The 19,268-nt window shown below is 44.8% G+C and overlaps 1 protein-coding gene across 3 annotated transcripts in view; it reads left to right on the forward strand.

Moving 5' to 3' along the window:
- WWP2 (WW domain containing E3 ubiquitin protein ligase 2) overlaps positions 1-19,268 on the forward strand; it is a 173,668-nt gene that overhangs the window by 65,578 nt on the left and 88,822 nt on the right. For all 3 annotated transcript variants that reach the window (XM_017539344.2, XM_017539346.2, XM_017539345.2), the window contains exons 5-6: positions 12,740-12,877; positions 14,663-14,759. In XM_017539344.2, coding sequence (XP_017394833.1) covers positions 12,740-12,877; positions 14,663-14,759 — 235 coding nt within the window. The remainder of the gene's footprint in view (positions 1-12,739; positions 12,878-14,662; positions 14,760-19,268) is intronic.

The following is a 19,268-nucleotide window of genomic DNA, read 5'->3' on the forward strand; positions in this document are numbered from 1 at the left end:
AGGAGTTCAAGACCAGCCTGGCCAACATAGTGTAACCCTGTCTCTCCTAAAAATATAAAAATTAGTTGGGCATGATGGCGGATGCCTGTAGCCCCAGCTACTCAGGAGGCTGAGGCAGGAGAATTGCATGAACCTGGGACGCAGAGATTGCAGTGAGCTAAGATGGTGCCACTGCACTTCAGCCCGGGCAACAGAGCAAGACTTTGTCTCAAAAAAACAAAAATAAAACCCCAAAAAACTAAAGTGATGATACCATGGGAAAGTCTTTGGAATGTTTGTGTTTGTGGAGTAGGTATTGTATTTTACCTTTCTGTGTTTGAATATTTTAGTCAGCATGGTATTTTTTATTTTGAAAGCTAATATTTATTGTAAAGATGATAATATGTAGCAGAAGTGTTTTTTTTGTTTGTTTTTTGGATGCTGGGTTTTTTTCTGTCGCCCAGGCTGAGGTGTAGTGGCGTGATCACAGCTCACTGCAGCCTTGACCTCCTGGGCTCAACTGATCCTCCCACCACAGCCTTCCAAGTAGCTGGGACCACAGGTGCATGCCACCACACCTGGCTAAGTTTTTACATTTTTTGTAGAGACAGGATCTCCCTATGTTGCCCAGGCTGGTCTCAAACTGGGCTCAAGTGATTTTCCCACCTTGGCCTCTCAAAGTGTTGGGATTACAGATGTGAGCCACCACGCCCTGCCTGGAAAATACTTGTTAAACTTTTTATTATGGAAAATTTCAAACATAAATAAAAGTAGAGAGAAGTGGCCGGATGCGGTGGCTTATGCCTGTAATACCACCACTTTAGGAGGGTGAGGCGGGCAGGTCACCTTAGGTCAGGAGTTTGAGACCAGCCTGGCCAACATGAGGAAACCCTGTCTCTACTTAAAATACAAAAATTAGCCAGGCATGGTGGTGCATGCCTGTAATCCCAGCTACTCGGGAGGCTTAGGCAGGAGAATCGCTTAAACCGGGGAGGCAGAGGTTGCAGTGAGCTGAGATTGTGCTACTGCACTCCATCTTGGGTGATGAGTAAAACTCTGTCTCAAAAAAAAAAAAAAAAGTAGAGAGAATAATGGACCATTCAGCACTGGTTACCCAGCTTTAATGATGATCAGCACCCATCTACTTGTCCCTCATGTTTAGCGTTCATCTTTTGGGGAAGTATTTGCAAGAAAATCTCATGCCTCGTGTCATTTCACTTGTCAACACTCCTGCATACATGTCTAATGTTTAACTGATATAAAAATTATGAAAAAATGTGTCCACTGTGCAATTAATGGAAATTTAACAAAATCTTTATTTCATAATCTTAGTGCCCAAACACGACTTATCATTTTTCCCTGGTTCATTTATTTTGTTACCCCTTTGTATACTTATTTTTACATGGTTTTTAATAATAGAGTAAATTCTATAATGTCAGTGGTTGCAGTGAGCCGAGATCATCACTGCACTCCAGCCTGGTTGACAGGGAGAGACTCCATCTCAAAAAAATTAATTATAATAAAAAAGGTAAAAACTTAACATTGTGGTTGAGTAATTTTCCATGTTTTTATATACACTTTATGATCACTAATCCAAATCTTGATTGGGTTATAATAGTTGCCGAATCTGAAATTATAATTTCTAAAAAAAACCCCAACTTATAAAAAAGGGGAATTTTTTAAAAAGCAGAATTGTAATCTTTTTTAAAAAAATAATTTTCTAAGAGGGCTCCTAAATTTTGCTCTGCAAAGAACGTTTAAAAAGAGGTTTGTTCGTTGGAAGATGTTTATAAACACGGCTTTGATACCCGGCAACTGGGAGAGATGGTTGTGGCCGCTGCGGTTCCCTGAGGGCACAGAGCATGGGTGATCTGTTGCAGTCAAGCGGGGCCTGGGCAGGGCGATTAATGGTGTGGTGGGGACTCTCCCTCCCCTTGGAGAAGAGGAACGCTAATGACAAGGCAGCAGTAATGATGTGAACTGATAATTTATTCTAAAGACTTAACTTTCCCAGATCTGTATTTATTTTCCGTAAATCCCTTCTAGAAGTTTAAAATATGCTATGGCTTGAGAGATTTACCAAGATGGATGAAGTCTTTGTATTTTGTTTCAAGGGGATCCACAGCTGGTTTCGGAGACTGCTTCTAGGGCACCTTGTTACCTGGATGACTTTGATGAATAACTGGTGTTGGTGTGTGTGTGCATATGTAATTTTTTTTGTTTTTTTGTTTTGAGATAGAGTCTCACTCTGGTGCCTAGGCTGGAGGGCAGTGGCGTGATCTCAGCTTATTGCAACCTCCGCTTCCTGGTTCAAATTCTCCTGCCTCAGCCTCCGGAGTAGCTGGGACTACAGGCATATGCCAAGTAGCTGGGCATGGTGGCGGTGGCCCGTAGTCCCAGCTACTCCGGAGGCTGAGGCAGGAGAATTGCATGAACTTGGAGGCAGAGGTTGCAGTGAGCTGAGATGGTGCCATTGCACTTAAGCATGGGCAACAGAGCAAGACTCTGTTTTGAAAAAAAAAAAAACAAATAAAACCCAAAAAACTAAAGTGATGATACCGTGGGAAAGGCTTTGGAATGTGTGTATTTGTTGAGTAGGTTTCATATTTATGTCCGACTAATTTTTTTTTTTTTTTTTTTTTAATTTTTAGTAGAGATAGGGTTTCACCATGTTGGCCAGGCTAGTCTCAAACTCCTGACCTCAGGTGATCTGCCTGCCTTGGCCTCCCAAAGTGCTGGGATTACAGGTGTGAGCCACCGTGCCTGGCCTACTTTTTTTTTTGTAAGTAAAAGATAATACATGTAGCTGCAGGGTCCTTGGCTGTGGAACACTGGTACCCCGAATCAAGAGAAATAAGGGTGGTCGTGGTTGATGAGTCCGTTGTGTGCAGAATGAGGACATGAGTGCCGAATCCACCTTCCTTTCTTGTCCCTCCTCCTAGGGGCAGATGCCCCATCCATGCTTAAAGGCTTGCTTTTCCTACCTTTCCAGGAACCCTTCCTGATCTTCCTCCCACCTCTCCAGCTATTCTCTGTCTTTCTTGTCTTTCTTGCAAGGTCATCATTTATGTATTATTGTTGTTATTATTATTATTATTATTATTATACAGAGTCTTGCTCTGTCACCCAGACTGGAGTGGAGTGGTGCAGTCTCGGCTCACTGCAACCTCTGCCTCCCAGGTTCAAGCAATTCTCCTGCCTTAGCCTCCCTAGTAGACCCTGCCACGGTTCAAGTGTTGGGGGACCAAGGGGAGGTGGGGTGAGCAGAGTCAACATTGCTGCCCCAACAGGAGTACCAGTGTTCACTCTTGGCCTAGCTTGGTAGAAGAGACTTTTCTTGTTAGGCTCTGGCTACGGCTGGAAGCCGAAGAGCCATTGTTACAGTAAATCCTAGAATCATCTGGCTTCCTTTACTGCAAAAGAAATGTGAAAGAGCCTTCTCTCTAGATCTAGGGTATACTCCAGCCTGTGTGTGTCTCAGTTTCAGGGAACTGGGGAATGGAAAGGACACTGTTTACTCTCAGCCCTTCTGGAATTTCCCCCAGTTCCCTTCCTCTGTGTACCAGTGTTTGTGGTTATGTGCAGAATGAACACGGTCCTGTTAATGAAAGTGCTGCTTATTCAGTTTCAGTGGCGTTTGATGGGCCTATGGGATTGGGGGCAGAGAGAGGCAGGAAGAAGGAGGTTTGTTCCACTAAGCAGCTCTTGTGTTAAGACTAAATCAGTCACATCTTCATCAGGCTTCAGAGACTCTTAAGCCTGGCATCCTTGGCCTCCCTTAAAAAAATCCCCTTTTTTTGTCTTGTTTCACATTTCTCAAATTTCCAGGTAAATCCTTTCATTTGTATTCTGAATTAGGAACAAAAGGAAAACTGAACTATTTTTCCTTTTAAAACATGTAAGTGTGGACATGCATGTACATTTTGACGGTATGGGGTAGGGATAGCCAGTGATGAGAAAAATACCCCAAACTGGAAAGTTTTTTCATACATTTGCTGTGAAATTGTCCAGGCAAGAGTTCTGGATTTCGTAACGGAATTGCATTATAGTAGCATGGTTTGGCAGTTACGGTTTATGTAGTTTTTTTTCTTTGTTGGAATAAGGATGGCAATTTCCATGCCCTATTTATCTATATTTATTAGTACCACATGCAAACAACGTATTTTAAAAAAATCCAGGTCAAGAAAGGGAAAAAGTAACTCTTAGAAAAATATTACTCATCCTTGCTGCATGTACGAACTCTTCTCAATAGGAAATTATTAACTTGAAGCCACTTGCAAATCTGAGGCTTTGAAGGGAGGAAAAATAAGAGGAAGAGTTACGCCCCAGACAGCTTGACTGATGTGTTTTCTACCTTTTTATATTTTAAACTATATTTTGTTGAATTCTTGCAAGATTTTTTGTTAGTTTATAGTTGCTGTTAGTGCCTTAGGCATGCTGGTGTGGAAAAAACTGAAACTTTTTTTTTTGAGACTGTCTTACTCTGTCACCCAGGCCTGTAGTGCAGTAGGCCGATCTCAGATCACTGCAGCCTTGACCTCCTGGGCATAAGTGATTCTTCCTTCTCAGCCCCACAAGTAGCTGAGACTATAGGCAGGAACCACCATGCTGACTAATTTTTGGGGATTTTTTTGGGACGGAGTCTTGCACTGTTGTCCAGGCTGAAGCACAATGGCGCGATCTCGGCTCACTTCAACCTCTGCCTCCTGGGTTCAGGCGAGTCTCCCTCATCAGCCTTGGGAATAGCTGGGATTACAGGCACCCACCACCATGCCTGGCTAATTTTTTGTAGTTTTAGTAGAAACGAGGTTTCACTGTGTTGGCCATGCTGGTCTCTGACTCTTGACCTCGTGATCTACCAGCCTCAGCCTCCCAAAGTGCTGGGATTGCAGGCGTGAGCCACCGGCGTGGCCTTTTTAAGCCATTGGTTTGAGTCAGGAACCAAACAAGATTGCTATGTCTGTTCAGTCTCTCTCAGCCTAGAGGTTCTTCTCCCTCTTTTTACTCCTTGCAGTGTGTTGTGGAAGAAACCAGACGGTGTGCTCTTTACACGTCCCCACAGTTTGGATTTCGCTGTATGTCTCCCTGAAGTGTGGTTCAACGTGTCCCTCTGTCCCTAATGGGCAGATCTAGAGGCTGAGACTGACCTTGGTTCTTTTTTCCTCTCTGGTGTGGTGGTGTGTGTTTCCATCAGGAGGCACCTGGGGTCTGGTTGTCTCTCTTGGTAGCTGGCTTTTAAAGGGCTGTCTTTCAAAAGGCACAGTCCTTGGGACTTCCCAGAGTCTTTCCCCCTCAATTCTCATATTCAGCCTTACTGCTATCTGTCGACCTCCATAAAGCAGCATTAGAAGGTATTGGTAACCAGTTATTACTTAGAACAGAAGGGCGCAATCGTATAGCCAAAGAAGTATGTTTGCTGTTTACTGAAGTTAGCATGAGCTCAGGCCTTTGGCTCTCTCAGTGAAACCTAAGCCTCTTGCCAGCTGAATATTTTCATTATATATGTTCCATTTAGTCCTAATTGAATCAGACTTCCTCCAGCCATGCTCTAAATTGGCACTGTTTGCAACCCCGCCTGTGACTTGCCCAGAACTTTGATTCCAAGAGATCAGTGGGCCTGCGGGGCCTGGCGGATGTGCTTGGTGGGGGGTCCTGGGGCTTTCTAACTCATGCTAAGGAGGAGGCCAGGGTAGAATCTTCTTAGATACTGTGTGGTGTTTTTGTTTTTGTTTTTGGGATGGAGTTGTGCTCTTTTTGCCCAGGCTGGAGTGCAATGGCGCGATCTTGGCTTACTGCAACCTCCGCCTCCTGGATTCAAGTGATTCTCCTGCCTCAGCCTCCTGAGTAGCTGGGATTACAGGCATATGCTGCCATGCTTAGCTAATTTTGTATTTTGAGTAGAGGTGGTGTTTCTCCATGTTGGTCAGGCTGGTCTCGAACTCCTGACCTCTGGTGATCCGCCCGCCTCGGGGTCCCAAAGTGCTGGGATTATGGGCGTGAGCCACCACGCCCGGCCCAACACTGTTTCTTTTTTTTTTTTTTTTTTTTTTTTTTTGAGACGGAGTTTCGCTCTTGTTACCCAGGCTGGAGTGCAATGGCGCGATCTCGGCTCACCGCAACCTCCGCCTCCCGGGTTCAGGCAATTCTCCTGCCTCAGCCTCCTGAGTAGCTGGGATTACAGGCATGCGCCACCATGCCCAGCTGATTTTTTGTATTTTTAGTAGAGACGGGGTTTCACCATGTTGACCAGGATGGTCTCGATCTCTTGACCTCGTGATCCACCCGCCTCGGCCTCCCACAGTGCTGGGATTACAGGCTTGAGCCACCGCGCCCGGCCCCCCAACACTGTTTCTTAAAGACACTGCTATTGCCAAGCCACTATCTGCTCTCACCTGGATTACCACAGTGACCTCCTACCTGGTGTTGTCCACCTCAGTCCTCTCCTCCTGTAGCCAGACTGGTTGTGCTACAGCAGGAGTCAGGTCATTTCCTTGCTCAAAACCCTGTCATGGCACACCATCTCATGTAGAGCAATTGCCAAGGGCCTTGCAAGGGCCCCAAGGCCTGACTTGGAGGCTCTGGTTACCTCCCTGCCCCTCATCTGCTCCTCTCTTCCCCCACTCCAGTGTAGCCGCCCTGGCCTCCCTGCCATTCCCAGATGTGCTAGGCATGCTCCCAGCTAGCACCTCTGGGCTTGCTTTTTCCTCTGCCTAAAATGTTCTTCCTCCAGATTCCCACGTGCCTTCCCCGATCCTTTAGTTTTTGCTCAGTTGTCGCCTTCCCAGGGAGGTTTTTCTTCTCCACCACACATCTGCTCCCAGCTTAGCATTCCTCATCCCCCTTCTTTTACTTTATTCTATTACACTTACTGCCTAATTAAAAAAATATATATATTTCATTTAAAAATATTTTTTAGTTTTTTTGGGTTTTATTTTGTTTTTTTGTTTGTTTGAGATGGAGTTTTGCCCTTGTCGCCCAGGCTGGAGTGCAGTGGCGTGAACTCAACTTACTGCAACCTCCCAGGTTCAAGTGATTCTCCTGCCTCAGCGTCCTGAGTAGCCGGGATTACTGCCACCACACCCAGCTAATTTTCTGTATTTTTAGTAGAAATGGAGTTTCACCATGTTGGCCAAGCTGATCCCAAACTCCTGACCTCAGGCGGTCCACCCGCTTCAGCTTCCCAAAGTGCTGGGATTACAGGCTTGAGCCACCGTGCTAGGCCAAAATGTTTAGTTTTTGAGACAGAGTTTTGCTCTGTTGTGTTGGCTGAAGTGTACTGGCGCAATCTTGGCTCACTGCAACCTCCATCTCCCAGATTCAAGCGATTATTGCTCCTCCAGCCTCTTGAGTAGCTGGGATTACAGCATGTGCCACCCAGCTAATTTTCGTAGTTTTAGTAGAGATGGGATTTTCCCATGTTGGCCAGGCTGGTCTTGAACTCCTGACCTCAAATGATCTGCCTGCCTCAGCCTCCCAAACTGTTGGGATTACAGGCGTGAGCCACCATCCCAACCTGTACTTGCCACCTTCTAACAGATTATGCAATTGCTTTTTTTTTTAAAAAAAAATTAAATTGCTTATTGTCTGATTCTCCTAAGTAAAATGTAAATGCTCTAGGAGCACAGATTTTTGCCTGTCTTGTTCCTCTGGAATCATAGTAGGTAGAATAGTAGGTGCTCAAGGCATGAATGGTGATAGAGCAGGGCCTGATGAGGTTGAGAGGAGCTGGTAAGCTCCCTATATGCTAAAGCAGATTTCAGTTATGAAAGTGGACTCACTAAATCTACTTTTTCATGGTTTCTTGATTTTGAGCAGTGCCTCCAAAGGCAGCACGAAGACATACTGGAAGAGAAAGGGCCTCTGTAGCGCTGTCCACAAAGCTGTAGTGAAAACACAGGGCCCCAGAGGTGAGATGGCTGAGACTGCCATTTATAACTGAGGTTCCAGTATACGTTTTCCAGCCACACTTACGCCTTTCAGTCTCTCCTGTATGCTCGAATCTGTCACTCAGTTAGCTAATGGTTTCTTTAGTCCCATTATGTATTATAGGGCTCCTCTGGCTCATTTTTTTTTTTTTTTTAAAGAGAATAATGAGGTGTTCTGTTCTCTGGGTTTAATTTTTTTAATAACCTTGCCAATTTAAAAAAACCTTTTCCCAGTGTTTAATTATGAAATTTGCAAACATACAGAAGAATTGAAAGAGTGATAAAATGAACACCCAAATGCTCTCCGTCTATTTCTGGCACTTGTTAACATTCTTTTTGCCAAATTTGTTTTATCTATGTGTTATTATAGTATATGACTGAACGTGTGTGTATTTTTTTCCCTGAGCCATTTGAAGGTAAATTGCAGATATTGTGACATTTTACTCCCCAAAACTTCACCCTATTCTTCTAAAAATTCACTGGAAAATAAATGCATGTATCATTCTAATCTACTCTCGCATCTCCCAAGAATAAGAACATTCTCATATAAAACCAAAGTACAATTTTTTCTTTTTTTGAGATGGAGTCTTGCTTTGTTGCCCAGGCTGGAATGTGGTGGCATGATCCTGGCTCACTGCAACCTCCACCTCCTGAGTTGAAGCAATTCTCCTGCCTCAGCCTCCCAGGTAGCTGGGATTATAGATGCATGCCACCATAGCCGGCTAATTTTTGTATTTTTAGTAGAGATGGGGTTTCACCATTTTGGCAGGGGTGATCTTGAACTCCTGAGCTCAGGTGATCCACCCACCTCAGCCTCCCAAAGTGCTGGGATTACAGACGTGAGCCACCATGCCTGTCCAAAAAACCATAGTACTACTGCTGAACCTAAGAACATTAATAATTTCAAACATCATTTAATACTCAGTTTGCATGCATATTTCTCCACTTACCCCAGTAATATATTTTTGTCAAACCAAGGTTTCATTAAAATTCATGCATGGTGTTTGTTTGTTTTCTTTAAATGGAGAAGAGTCTCCATCTAGCCTCCTTTTTTTTTTTAAATGAATTTAATGACATTGATTTTTTTCAGGAGTACAGGACAGTTACTGTATGGATGTCCCACATTTCGGCATTGTGTGATTGCTTCCTCGTGGCATCATTTAATGTTTCTCTATCTCCCTCTTTCATGTGAACCATGTGGCATCAGGTTGCCTTACTCTCAGTGACAGTAAATTAGATCACTTGGTTATAATGGTGACAGCCTGAGGTCTCAAACAGAACAGAGGAAGGTTATGTTCTCAAAAGTTTAGATTAAAGAAAAAAGGCCCTCCCTCTCTTCAGTGGCTATTTAAATTTAAATTTAATTAATTTATTTTTTGAGACAGGGTCTCACTCTGTCACCCAGGCTGGAGTGCAGTGGCACAATCTTGGCTCACTGCAACATCTGCCCCCACCACAGTCTCAAGCAGTCTTCCCACCTCAGCCCAGGTAGTGGGGACCACAGATGCATGTCACCAGGCCTGGCTAATTTTTTATATTTTTAATAGAGACAGGGTCTTACTATGTTGCCCAGGATGGTCTGGAACTCCTAAGCTCAAGCGACCCGCCCATCTCAGCCCCTCAAAGTTCTGGGATTACAGGCGTGAGCCATCGCACCTAGTCCTGTTTTATTTTTTTGAGACAGAGTCTCATTCTGGTTGCCTAGACTGGAGTGCAGTGGCATGATCTTGGCTCACTGCAGCCTTGACCTCCTGGGCTCAGGTGATTGTCCCACTTCAGCCTCCCCAGTAGCTGCGACTACAGTAGCGTGCAACCACATGTAGCTGATTTTTGGTATTTTTATTAAAGATGGGGTTTTGCCATGTTGCCCAGGCTGGTCTTCAACTCCTGAACTCAAGCAATCCACCTTCCTTGGCCTCCCACAGTGCTGGGATTATAGGTGTGAGCCACGGAGCCTGGCTGGCTCCTTTTAATTAATTAATGTTTTCGTAGAGACAAAGTCTCACTATGTTACCATGATGATCTTCAACTCGTGGCCTTAAATGATCCTCCTACCTCAGCCTCCCACAGTGGGCTGGGATTTCAGGCATGAGGCACTGCACTCAGCCCATTGGCCCTTTTTCAAGGCAAAATGTGTCTCAATGTGTTGTTAGGTGACTTCTGAGCCTTCAAATATGTAATGATTCCACTGGAGACAATGAGTGAATAAACTAGATAGAAGAGCTGGTTGGATCCTTGAGACAAGACCATGGAGAGGAAAATTCAGGCTCTCTGGCTTCTTCCCAAGGCCGATGGCAGTATGACTCTCATGGGGGCAGAAATTAGCAGTGAAAGGCCTTGGGTTCCTCCACCCCCCTGTTGGACATTATCAGTCGTCCAAGAAGGAGGGAAAAAACATACCCATGCTCCATTTATGAAATGATGACCTTTGAGGTATCAGGACAGGAATCAAGGAACCCTTCTAGGATGCTTATCCCCCAGCACGCTTCCAACAGTGGTGTGTGTACTGGAGCCAGAAGGCTAGGCACCTTTAGGAGATGTCTTGGAAACAAGATAAAAAGGCAGTTTGTCTGCGTAATGGGTCTGTGGCTTACCTTGGAAGATTCTGTGGCTGCAACCCAAAAAAGTCTCAGAAGGATCAAGAGAAAAATGACTACAAAAGGAATGAGGGCCAGGGTTCGATGGCTCATGCCTGTAATCTCAGCCCTTTGGGAGGCTGAGGTTGGGGGAGGATTGGCCAAGACCAGCCTGGGCAACGTAGTGAGCCACGTCTTTATAAAAAAATTAAAAAACAAAACAAAGAACAAATACAATGAATGAGAAGTTAGACCAAGAGGAATCAAGACTCTTCAGCCTAAAAACGGGAAAATCAACAGGGAAATGATAAAAATGACAGTTTGTTAGGAGCTCAGCAGGTGCCATTTACTTCTTTGCAAGAGTCCTCTGAAAAGGATGCCGCCATGACTCCTGTTTTATAGGTAGGGAGAGCGACGCTCAGGCTAGGTGGTATGTTTCACACTGCAGAGGTCTCAGGAACTTAGAACTGTGAGTTAAACCCAGAGTGCCTGACCACACCCCCTCTTAACCCATGTGCTTAGTACTGGATCTTGGCATAATGGAGGAGGGAGACTCTCCTTGACTTAGAAAAAAAAAAAAAAGCCCACAATAATCAACACTTACGATCTCATAGTTTCAGTAGGTCAGGACTTGGGGGTAGCTTAGCTGGGCAGCCTGGCCTGGGATCTCTCCCGAGGCCACAGTCAGGTCATGGACTAGGCTGCAGGGTTAGGCTCAGCTGGGGATAGAGCGGGTGCATCCCAAGTGGCCACTCAACAGCGCTGGCAAGAGGTGGCTGGTGGTTGAAAGGCCTCAGTTCCTTCCCATACTCCTTGGCTTTTGAAGGAACTCATTTCCTTTGGAAACTACAAGTATTATTTTATAGAAACGTTTAGAACTCACCAAGGCCCTCAGTGAAACTGGCTGAACATAGCAGCAGACTGTCTCAAAAACAGTTGGAGAGATCCTGGCAGGGAAAAGAGATTAAGGGAAGGGAGAGCGCTTAGGAGAGCTTGAAAACCCAGGGAGTAGCTGGTTTCTATTTATTCTAATAGATCCTTGAATTGATCCAGAATTTTCTGCTAAGTTCTTAAAGGGTTATATCTGTAGGGGGATTTGGAGCAGTCTTTTTTGTGGGGGTGGAGTAAGGAAGGTTATCTCTAGAAAGTACTCAAGTTTACCTTAGTGTGCTTATGGAGACATTTGTACATACTCTACCTTGTTCTAGAAAACAGGTAAAATAGCTTATAATCATGCAATAGCAGTTAAGAAGTAAAACAGAGTGTTGGATTGAGTGGGGCAGATGGGGAGGGAGGTTCAGATACGTGGCACTTTGCTGGGCTGGTTCTGTAAGGTGTGGGGCAGCGTAGAAGAACTACAGACCCCACAGAAATCCTCATAAAGGCTGATTCCCTCTTGGTCATTATTAAACAGTCCCAAACTGAAGGCCATAGCTCCTGGCTGGGCTGAACTGAAGGGAACTGAAGTATTCAGTGTGGACTAAACACTTAACTGGGTAGAAGCTATCCAGCACAGCCAAATTCAGTAGTGGGGTGGAGGGGCATGTGTAGCAGTTTCCAGCCTGCGTAGGGTTTGGTACTTCTGCCTCCAGTCAGTTGGTTCTATTTTTCTGCCACAGTCATCCCCAGTACGGAATCTGCCTGGTATCCTTGGGGTGCTCTGGGCCCCTTCTCACCCCTCTCTCCTTAAGTCACTGATGGTGACTTAAGTGTGTATTGAAGTTTCATTGTTTTAAATTTTTTTCCCTTATTTCAAGACAATAGATTTTCAGGATTGAAAATTTTAAAAAAACATGTTTTAACACAAAGAAGAAAAGAATAAGCCCCTGCAATCCATCATGTAGATGGAGATGTCTCCCGTTGACTGTTCCTTAGGGTCTCTTCATTTCTGTGGGTAGGGGGATACTATTTGCAACCAATTTCTTTGTCTGTACACCATCAATATCCCTATGCTTTTCTCACAGTCCTACAAGTATAAACAAATGAATACATCAGTAATGTGGAAATTCTGTTGCTGATCTGGTGATACGAAATGTTTAGAAAAACAGTACAGCTTCCCCTCCAGCCTGATAGAACAGTGATTTCATTAGACATATTCCTTCCCACTGTTTTTTCCATGCCACAAGGCAAAATTTGAAGATGTAGAGAGAGCATTCCCAGGGAAGCCAACGAAGGTGAAATGGGAGCTTCTAATTTAGAGAATCTTAACTTGGGGTGCATTCACTTTAGCCCATCCATGTTACCTTTTGTACCCCACAGTGGAGAACACGCAGCTCACCCTGAACCTGCAGACGGAGAACAAAGGCAGTGTTGTCTCAGGCGGAGAGCTGACAATTTTCCTGGACGGGCCAACTGTTGATCTGGGAAGTGTGCCTAATGGCAGTGCTGTGACAGACGGTGAGTGCCGCCCTGCTCTTCAGGGCTGTGCCGGGACGGGGTGGGACTGGGCAGGGGGCAGGAGGTGCTGAGAACTTGGTTCTCTACTAGGCATCTTGGTTTGAGTACCACTCAGCTTGGCCCGTAGCTAGCCCTGACTCTTCTTAGCACCCTGGATCAGTATCATGACATGAATTTTCAAGGGCTGCTTTCTGATCAAGGGCCACAGTAAATGTCCAATCTTTGTAAATGTATACTTGTTTGGTTTGATAGCAGAGAAAACATCTTTTCATCCCATGTGGACTTTGGAAAATGAAGTATCTTTATCAAATGTGACTTTGGCCTATTATTTTCCTTCCCGATACAGTTACACATTTTGGGGAGGTTGAGGGTGTTTTTTTTGAGAGGCATTGGTTGGGAAGGGGACTTTGTGTTCTTCTAGAGATGTACACTAGCAAAATACAGACAGAAGCAGGGAGTTTGGAGAGTGTCCCCTGCTTTGTCCTTAATGTTGCTTGTTTGTTTCTTTTGATCTAGTCTGAAATTAGTCACCTTTGGATCTAGCAGGAAATTATTTCATGAAGTCTGAGGTCTGAAATGGGTTGGGTTTCTCCATAATTTTTCTTATTAAATGTTTTGTTAGATGTGATGTAACCATGGCATTTCCCAGGCACCAAGCAGGATTTCTGTAACTTCAAAGGTGTGCAATTTGAATTCCAATTCAAGAGCAGTTGGTTGGAATCTCAGTGGCTGGATGGACCTTGACTGTGGAGAAAAATCCCTTAACTGGACTGATCAGCGCTTGGGGTGCTTTGGTGCTTGGAGAAAAACATGTGCCATTCACTCATTAACACATATATATGTAATTGTATCCAACACATATCTATGTAATTGTATGCAACACATATATACATAATTGTATCTCTGATATGCACTAGGCCTTAGACCAGGTGCTGGCCATATGGCAGTGAGCAAAATTGACATGGTCTTCACTGCTTCAACCCCATTGAGGAGTTGAGCTCCTCATTGCTTCTGTCTTTTCTTGTGATTGATTCCTTTCTATTAGTGAAAACCACAGGGTGGTATGAGATTCCTGTACTTTGTGGGGCAGGGGGTATCTCATCTAAATTGGGGGGGTCAGGGAAAGTTTCTCATAGGAAGCTGAGACCTGGAGGATGAGGAGTTTAGACAGGCCAAGGTGGGGGTGTGGGGTAACGGGGGTGCTTGGCCTGTGGTGGGAACTCAGCGAGGTTGGATTATTAGGAGCAAGAAGGAGAGAGAATGGAGAAGGTGAGGCCAGAGAAACAGGTCAACTCAGATCACGCAGCCTTGAAGCCCTTGGTGTAGGGATTTTGAACCTCATCTTGAGAAACAGAAAGTTGTTGAAGAGTTTCTAGCAGAATACGATGATGACCTGATTTGGCTTTTGAAAAGCCCTATGAATGTGTTATGAAGAAATGTCCCCCATTCCTGGCCCCTGCTTTGCACAGTTAGCATTTGTTCTTTATTTCACATTTTTGAGGCTGAAATTCATTTAATGGCTAAGATAATGTGCTCGTAAGTGCCTTGGATGTTCTTCAATGTCTTGGAGAAGAGAAGCTGTTTCCAAGGTTTGAGCCCCACGGCTCCGTGGCATGGATGATTGTCTATGATCGTCCCTGTTCCTCTCCTGCCGTGGCTGTGGCTTGCCGGATGTCCATATCCCGTGGTGGTGGGCGACTCTAACACACAGAGGGCCGCCAAATCTCAAACACGAGTTGAACTCGTCAATGCTGCTGTCTTTTCTTGTGACTGATTCCTGTCTAGGATCACAGCCACCTTCGAGAGACTCTAGTGGAACAGTAGCAGCTCCAGAGAACCGGCACCAGCCCCCCAGCACAAACTGCTTTGGTGGAAGATCACGGTAAGACCCCTTTGGCAATAAGAAGGAGCTGGGCAGATGCTTAGAGCTATTGAAAACACTCTGGGAAGTGGCGGGGAACATTTTATGGTAGAAACTGTGGGAAATTTCCAGAGATCTTGTAACTGACTCAGTAGTTAAGGAGGCTAACAGAGATGTCCAGAGTTCAGGATCCTTTTATTTTTTGAAAATGGAATTTAAATTTAAAATTTTTATTTTAGATTTGGGGGTGCATGTGTAGGTTTTTTACATGGCTATCCCATTGCCCACATAGTGAACATAGTATCCGATCAGTAGCTTTTCAATCCTTGCCCCTCTCCCTCCTTGTGTTTGGAGTCCCCAGGGTTTATTATTTCCATCTCTGCGTTCATATATGCCCAGTGTTTAGCTCCCACTTATAAATGGGAACATGCAGTATTTGGTTTTCTGTTTCCATGTTAATTTGCTTAGGATAATGGCCTCCAGCCTCTGGCTATACTCATGTCACTGCAAAGGACATGATTTCATTCATTTGTTTTGTTTTGTTTTTTGATATGGGGTCTCGCTCTATTGCCCAGGCTGGAGTGCTCTGACATCATCAGGGCTCACTACAGCCTTGGCCTGGGCTCAAGCAGTCTGCCCACCTCAACATCCTGAGCAGCTGGGACTGCAGGCATGGTTGAGAACCACCACCCCTGGCTAATTTTTTTTTAATTTTCTTAGAGATAGGGTTTTACCATGTTTCCCAGGCTGGTCTCAAACTTCTGGACTCAACCAATTCTCCTGTCTTGGCCTCCCAAGGAACTGGGATTACAGGCTTAAGCCACTGTACCTGGCTTACTTTTTTATTCCTTTTTATGGCTGTGAAAGAATTCAAGATTCTTAGAAGGGTCAGAGATTCCTTGATGAAGATTCGAACTGGCTAAGTAGGTCATTGATAAAAGGAACTGTCGAACAGGAAACTTGACAGCTTTTTTGTATGTCTGGGGCTGCAGCCACAGTTATTCTTCCAGGACACACATAGAAATGCTTAGAGCAATGGTTCTTTGTGAAATTTTCTGGCTGTGCATTCTGCTTTTGGGGGTGGCCCATGGTTCCTTCTGACTGTTGGTTAAGACCTCCTACACTTAGAGTCTAAATATTATACTTGTTCTACGTGTTATGAATGACATCATTTTATTTACTGAAATTCCCATTTTGTACCTGTGTTAGTAGTGCAAACTCATTTCCATGGCAACCGAATGTCTAGGCAGGAAAATAGTTCTAAGTATATTAGAGAGATGAGCGAGAGGGTTGGCACCATTGTTTATTGTTTATTGTAATGTGCAAAATCCCCATATATTTAAAGGACATTTTAAGGAAAATAAATGTACAACCTATGAATGTAGTCTGTAAATCTTTATTATCTGCAGAGAGTAGAGGAGTAACTGGCAGTAAAAGTCTTCACAAACAAGGCCAGGCACAGTGGCGCATGCCGGTAATTCCAGCTCTCTTGGGAGTTGAAGGTGGGAGGATCGCTTGAGGCCAGGAGCGCAAGACCAGCCTGAGCAACATAGGGAGACTCTGTCTGTATAAAAAACAGAAAAGTTAGCCAGGCATGGTAGTGTGTGCCTGTAGTCCCAGCTACTTGGGAGGCTAAGGTGGGAGGATTTCTTGAGCCCAGGAGTTTAAGGGTGCAGTGAGCTATCAGCAAGCCACTGCACTCCAGCCTGGGTAACAGAGTGAGACTATGCCTGTAAAAAAAACAAAACAAAACCTTCCCACGCAGATCCTGGGGAGAGGGAATAGTGCTTTGAAAAACAGAATATGATTTTAGCCAAAACCCGCAGCATCTTGAAAGCTCCCTCTGAGGACAGCTGTCAGCTTCTCCAGATTTGGTTGTTTTGTGGGCTTATGAGGCTGCGGTGAATGGCGAGTGGGGGAGCAAGAGAAGATGGACATTTGGACCCTTTTTCTGTAGCTGCTATTTCTCCATTCTCTTTTCTCCAAGTCACCGTAGAAGTGTTGCTTCACTCCCGAAGACCAGTCACGTTTTCCGTGACTTGGTAGGTGACTTACAAGACTGGGTAAATAGTCGGGTCTCACAGGGTGACGAATGACAGTGTAATTGGCAAATTTTGTGTCTACAAAGCCCTGATGGGCATTTGGAATTGGAGGAAACAATTAGTTAAGCTAGAACAGCTCAGGCAAGGAATACTTGAGTATTTCACTCTTTACTGAGTGATGCCTTCTCACTCTCACTAGCAGCTTTGGTGCAAGTAACTGCATCTTAGTCTTTTAGCTGAGTTGGAAAGTTTGCCTCAAACATACCCATGCCACTTAATTTAGGGTTCAAAGTCCAATTCAGTTCTTAATGAGTTTGGACCTAATTTCTTGACCTATTTACTAGTCTCCGAATTTCTCTAGTTGATCGACCTTGAAATTCAAAGATCCTGTTAACCCTTGTTTGTTGAGAATTGTTGGCTGTTAAAATAGCAGCCAGGCTGCAACAGGAAATCAGATGTATTTTGGCTCACCACACGTGGCAGACATTCAGTGCCAGTTAGTTACTGGTGGGCAAGGTACCTCCAGGTAGTGTAAGCCGTATCGGAGTCCTCCGCAGTCTGTTAGCTGCTGCAGGCTTTTACTACTCATAGCCTCTAAGTTTTCCTCGGCCTCTGCCATCTAAGTATTCATTCTGCACTCACATAAAACCTGTTGCCATTCAGAAGGAAACACTTTTGCAAATATTACCCAAAGGCTCTATCTTTGCCTCCTTAAAAGCCCCCTTTCTGCTTTCCTGTTGCAGGCATGAAGGTCACTGTGCACACATGGTTTTGACTGTAGGTAGTGGCTGGGTAGTCTACTGGATAAGGGTGTGGGGCTTTGGAATCAGGAGATGCAGATCGAATCCTGGCCTGCCACTAACTTGTGATTTTGGATAAATCACAAAACCTCTCAGGTCCCCAGTTCTTTTATACTTTGAGGTATAAAGTGGAGATATTACCTGCCTCACAGGGTTATTGTAGGAATGAACTGAGATGAGGCATGTCCGTCAGAGGGCCTTATACAACGGGAGTGCTCAGTGGAAGCAGCAGCGGCTTTTCTTTGTGTCTGAAGACTGTTGTTTGTGCACGCCTAATCCCCTTCCCCCTTAAGCCTGGGAAGTGAGGCATTACTGGTGCATTTGCATCAAGGACTGTAGTTGGGAGGTGATGAATCAGACCTTTGGGATCAAGGGCACTCCTTTGCTGTCCCTGCTTCCTGGGGGCAGAGAGAATGATGGGCTTCTGCCTGCTGCCTCCCAGACTAAATATTTAGCTTTTGCTGTCTGAAGGGCAAGTTTTTCTTGGAGTTGGGTGCTATTCACTGTGATCAAACAAAGGTGCTCTGGTGCGCCCATGAAGTTGAAGACTGTGATGTCAAAGCAACCCTTTCCTCTCCTTCTTTCCTCTGCTTGGTAAAGCTGTAGAACTGGAACTGTGAAAGGGTTTTATCTGAGGGGTTCATTCCTCCAAGCTCATCCCACAGAGTACCATTTGCTTGCTAAGCAAGGTCTTAAAGCTCCATCTCTTAGTGGGATCTTGCCTCCTCTTCAAGAATAATCAGATGAAGCCTGGGCACGATGGCTTATGCCTGTAATCCCAGCACTTTGGGAGGCCAAGGCCAGCAGATCACTTGCAGTCAGGAGTTCGAGACCAGACTGGCCAACATGGTGAAACCCCGTCTCTACTGAAAATACATAAGTTAGCTGGGTGCGGTGACATGTGCCTGTAATCCCAGCTACTCGGAAGGCTGAGGCAGGAGAATCGCTTTAACCTGAGAGGCAGAGGCTACAGTAAGCCGAGATTGCACCATTGCACTATCCTGGGTGACAGAATGAGATTCTGTCTCAAAAAAATAATAATAATAATTATCTGGTCTGGCACGTGGAAGCCAGCATGGGACTGCCACCAACAATTTGTGTGGCATAAATTTGTTTGCCCACAGACTGTGTTAATATGAGATCAGAGGTCTGATTGTGGAAAGAGTTTACATTATAAATTGTCATACACTCCTGTAATGGAATACTGCTTCATAGTAAAAATGGGTGAAAGCTGGTTATATCCATATGGTGGAATCTTAGAAACATAATGTTGAACAAGAGAAGCAGTCATAGAAAACAGTACATAGTATGACGCCATATGTAGAAAGTTGAAAAATGCAAAGCCAAACAATACGTGTTGTATGGATACCGTCAGAGGTAGTAAAACTATAAAAAATGAATGGGGCTGGGTGTGGTGGCTCATGCCTGTAATCCCAGCATTTTGGGAGGCCAAGGCAGGTGGATCACTTGAGGTCAGGAGTTCAAGACCAGCCTGGCCAACATGGTGAAATTTCATCTCTGCTAAAAATACAAAAAATTATCTGGGCATGGTGGTGCACACCTGTAATTCCAGCTATTTGGGAGGCTGAGGCAGGGACAATCGCATGAACCTGGGAGGCAGAGGTTGCAGTGAGCCAAGATTGTGCCACTGTATTCCAGCCTGGGTGGTGGAATGAGACCCTGTCACA

Source organism: Cebus imitator, unplaced genomic scaffold (genome assembly GCF_001604975.1).
Source record: "Cebus imitator isolate Cc_AM_T3 unplaced genomic scaffold, Cebus_imitator-1.0 Scaffold118, whole genome shotgun sequence".
Lineage (NCBI taxonomy): Eukaryota > Metazoa > Chordata > Mammalia > Primates > Cebidae > Cebus > Cebus imitator.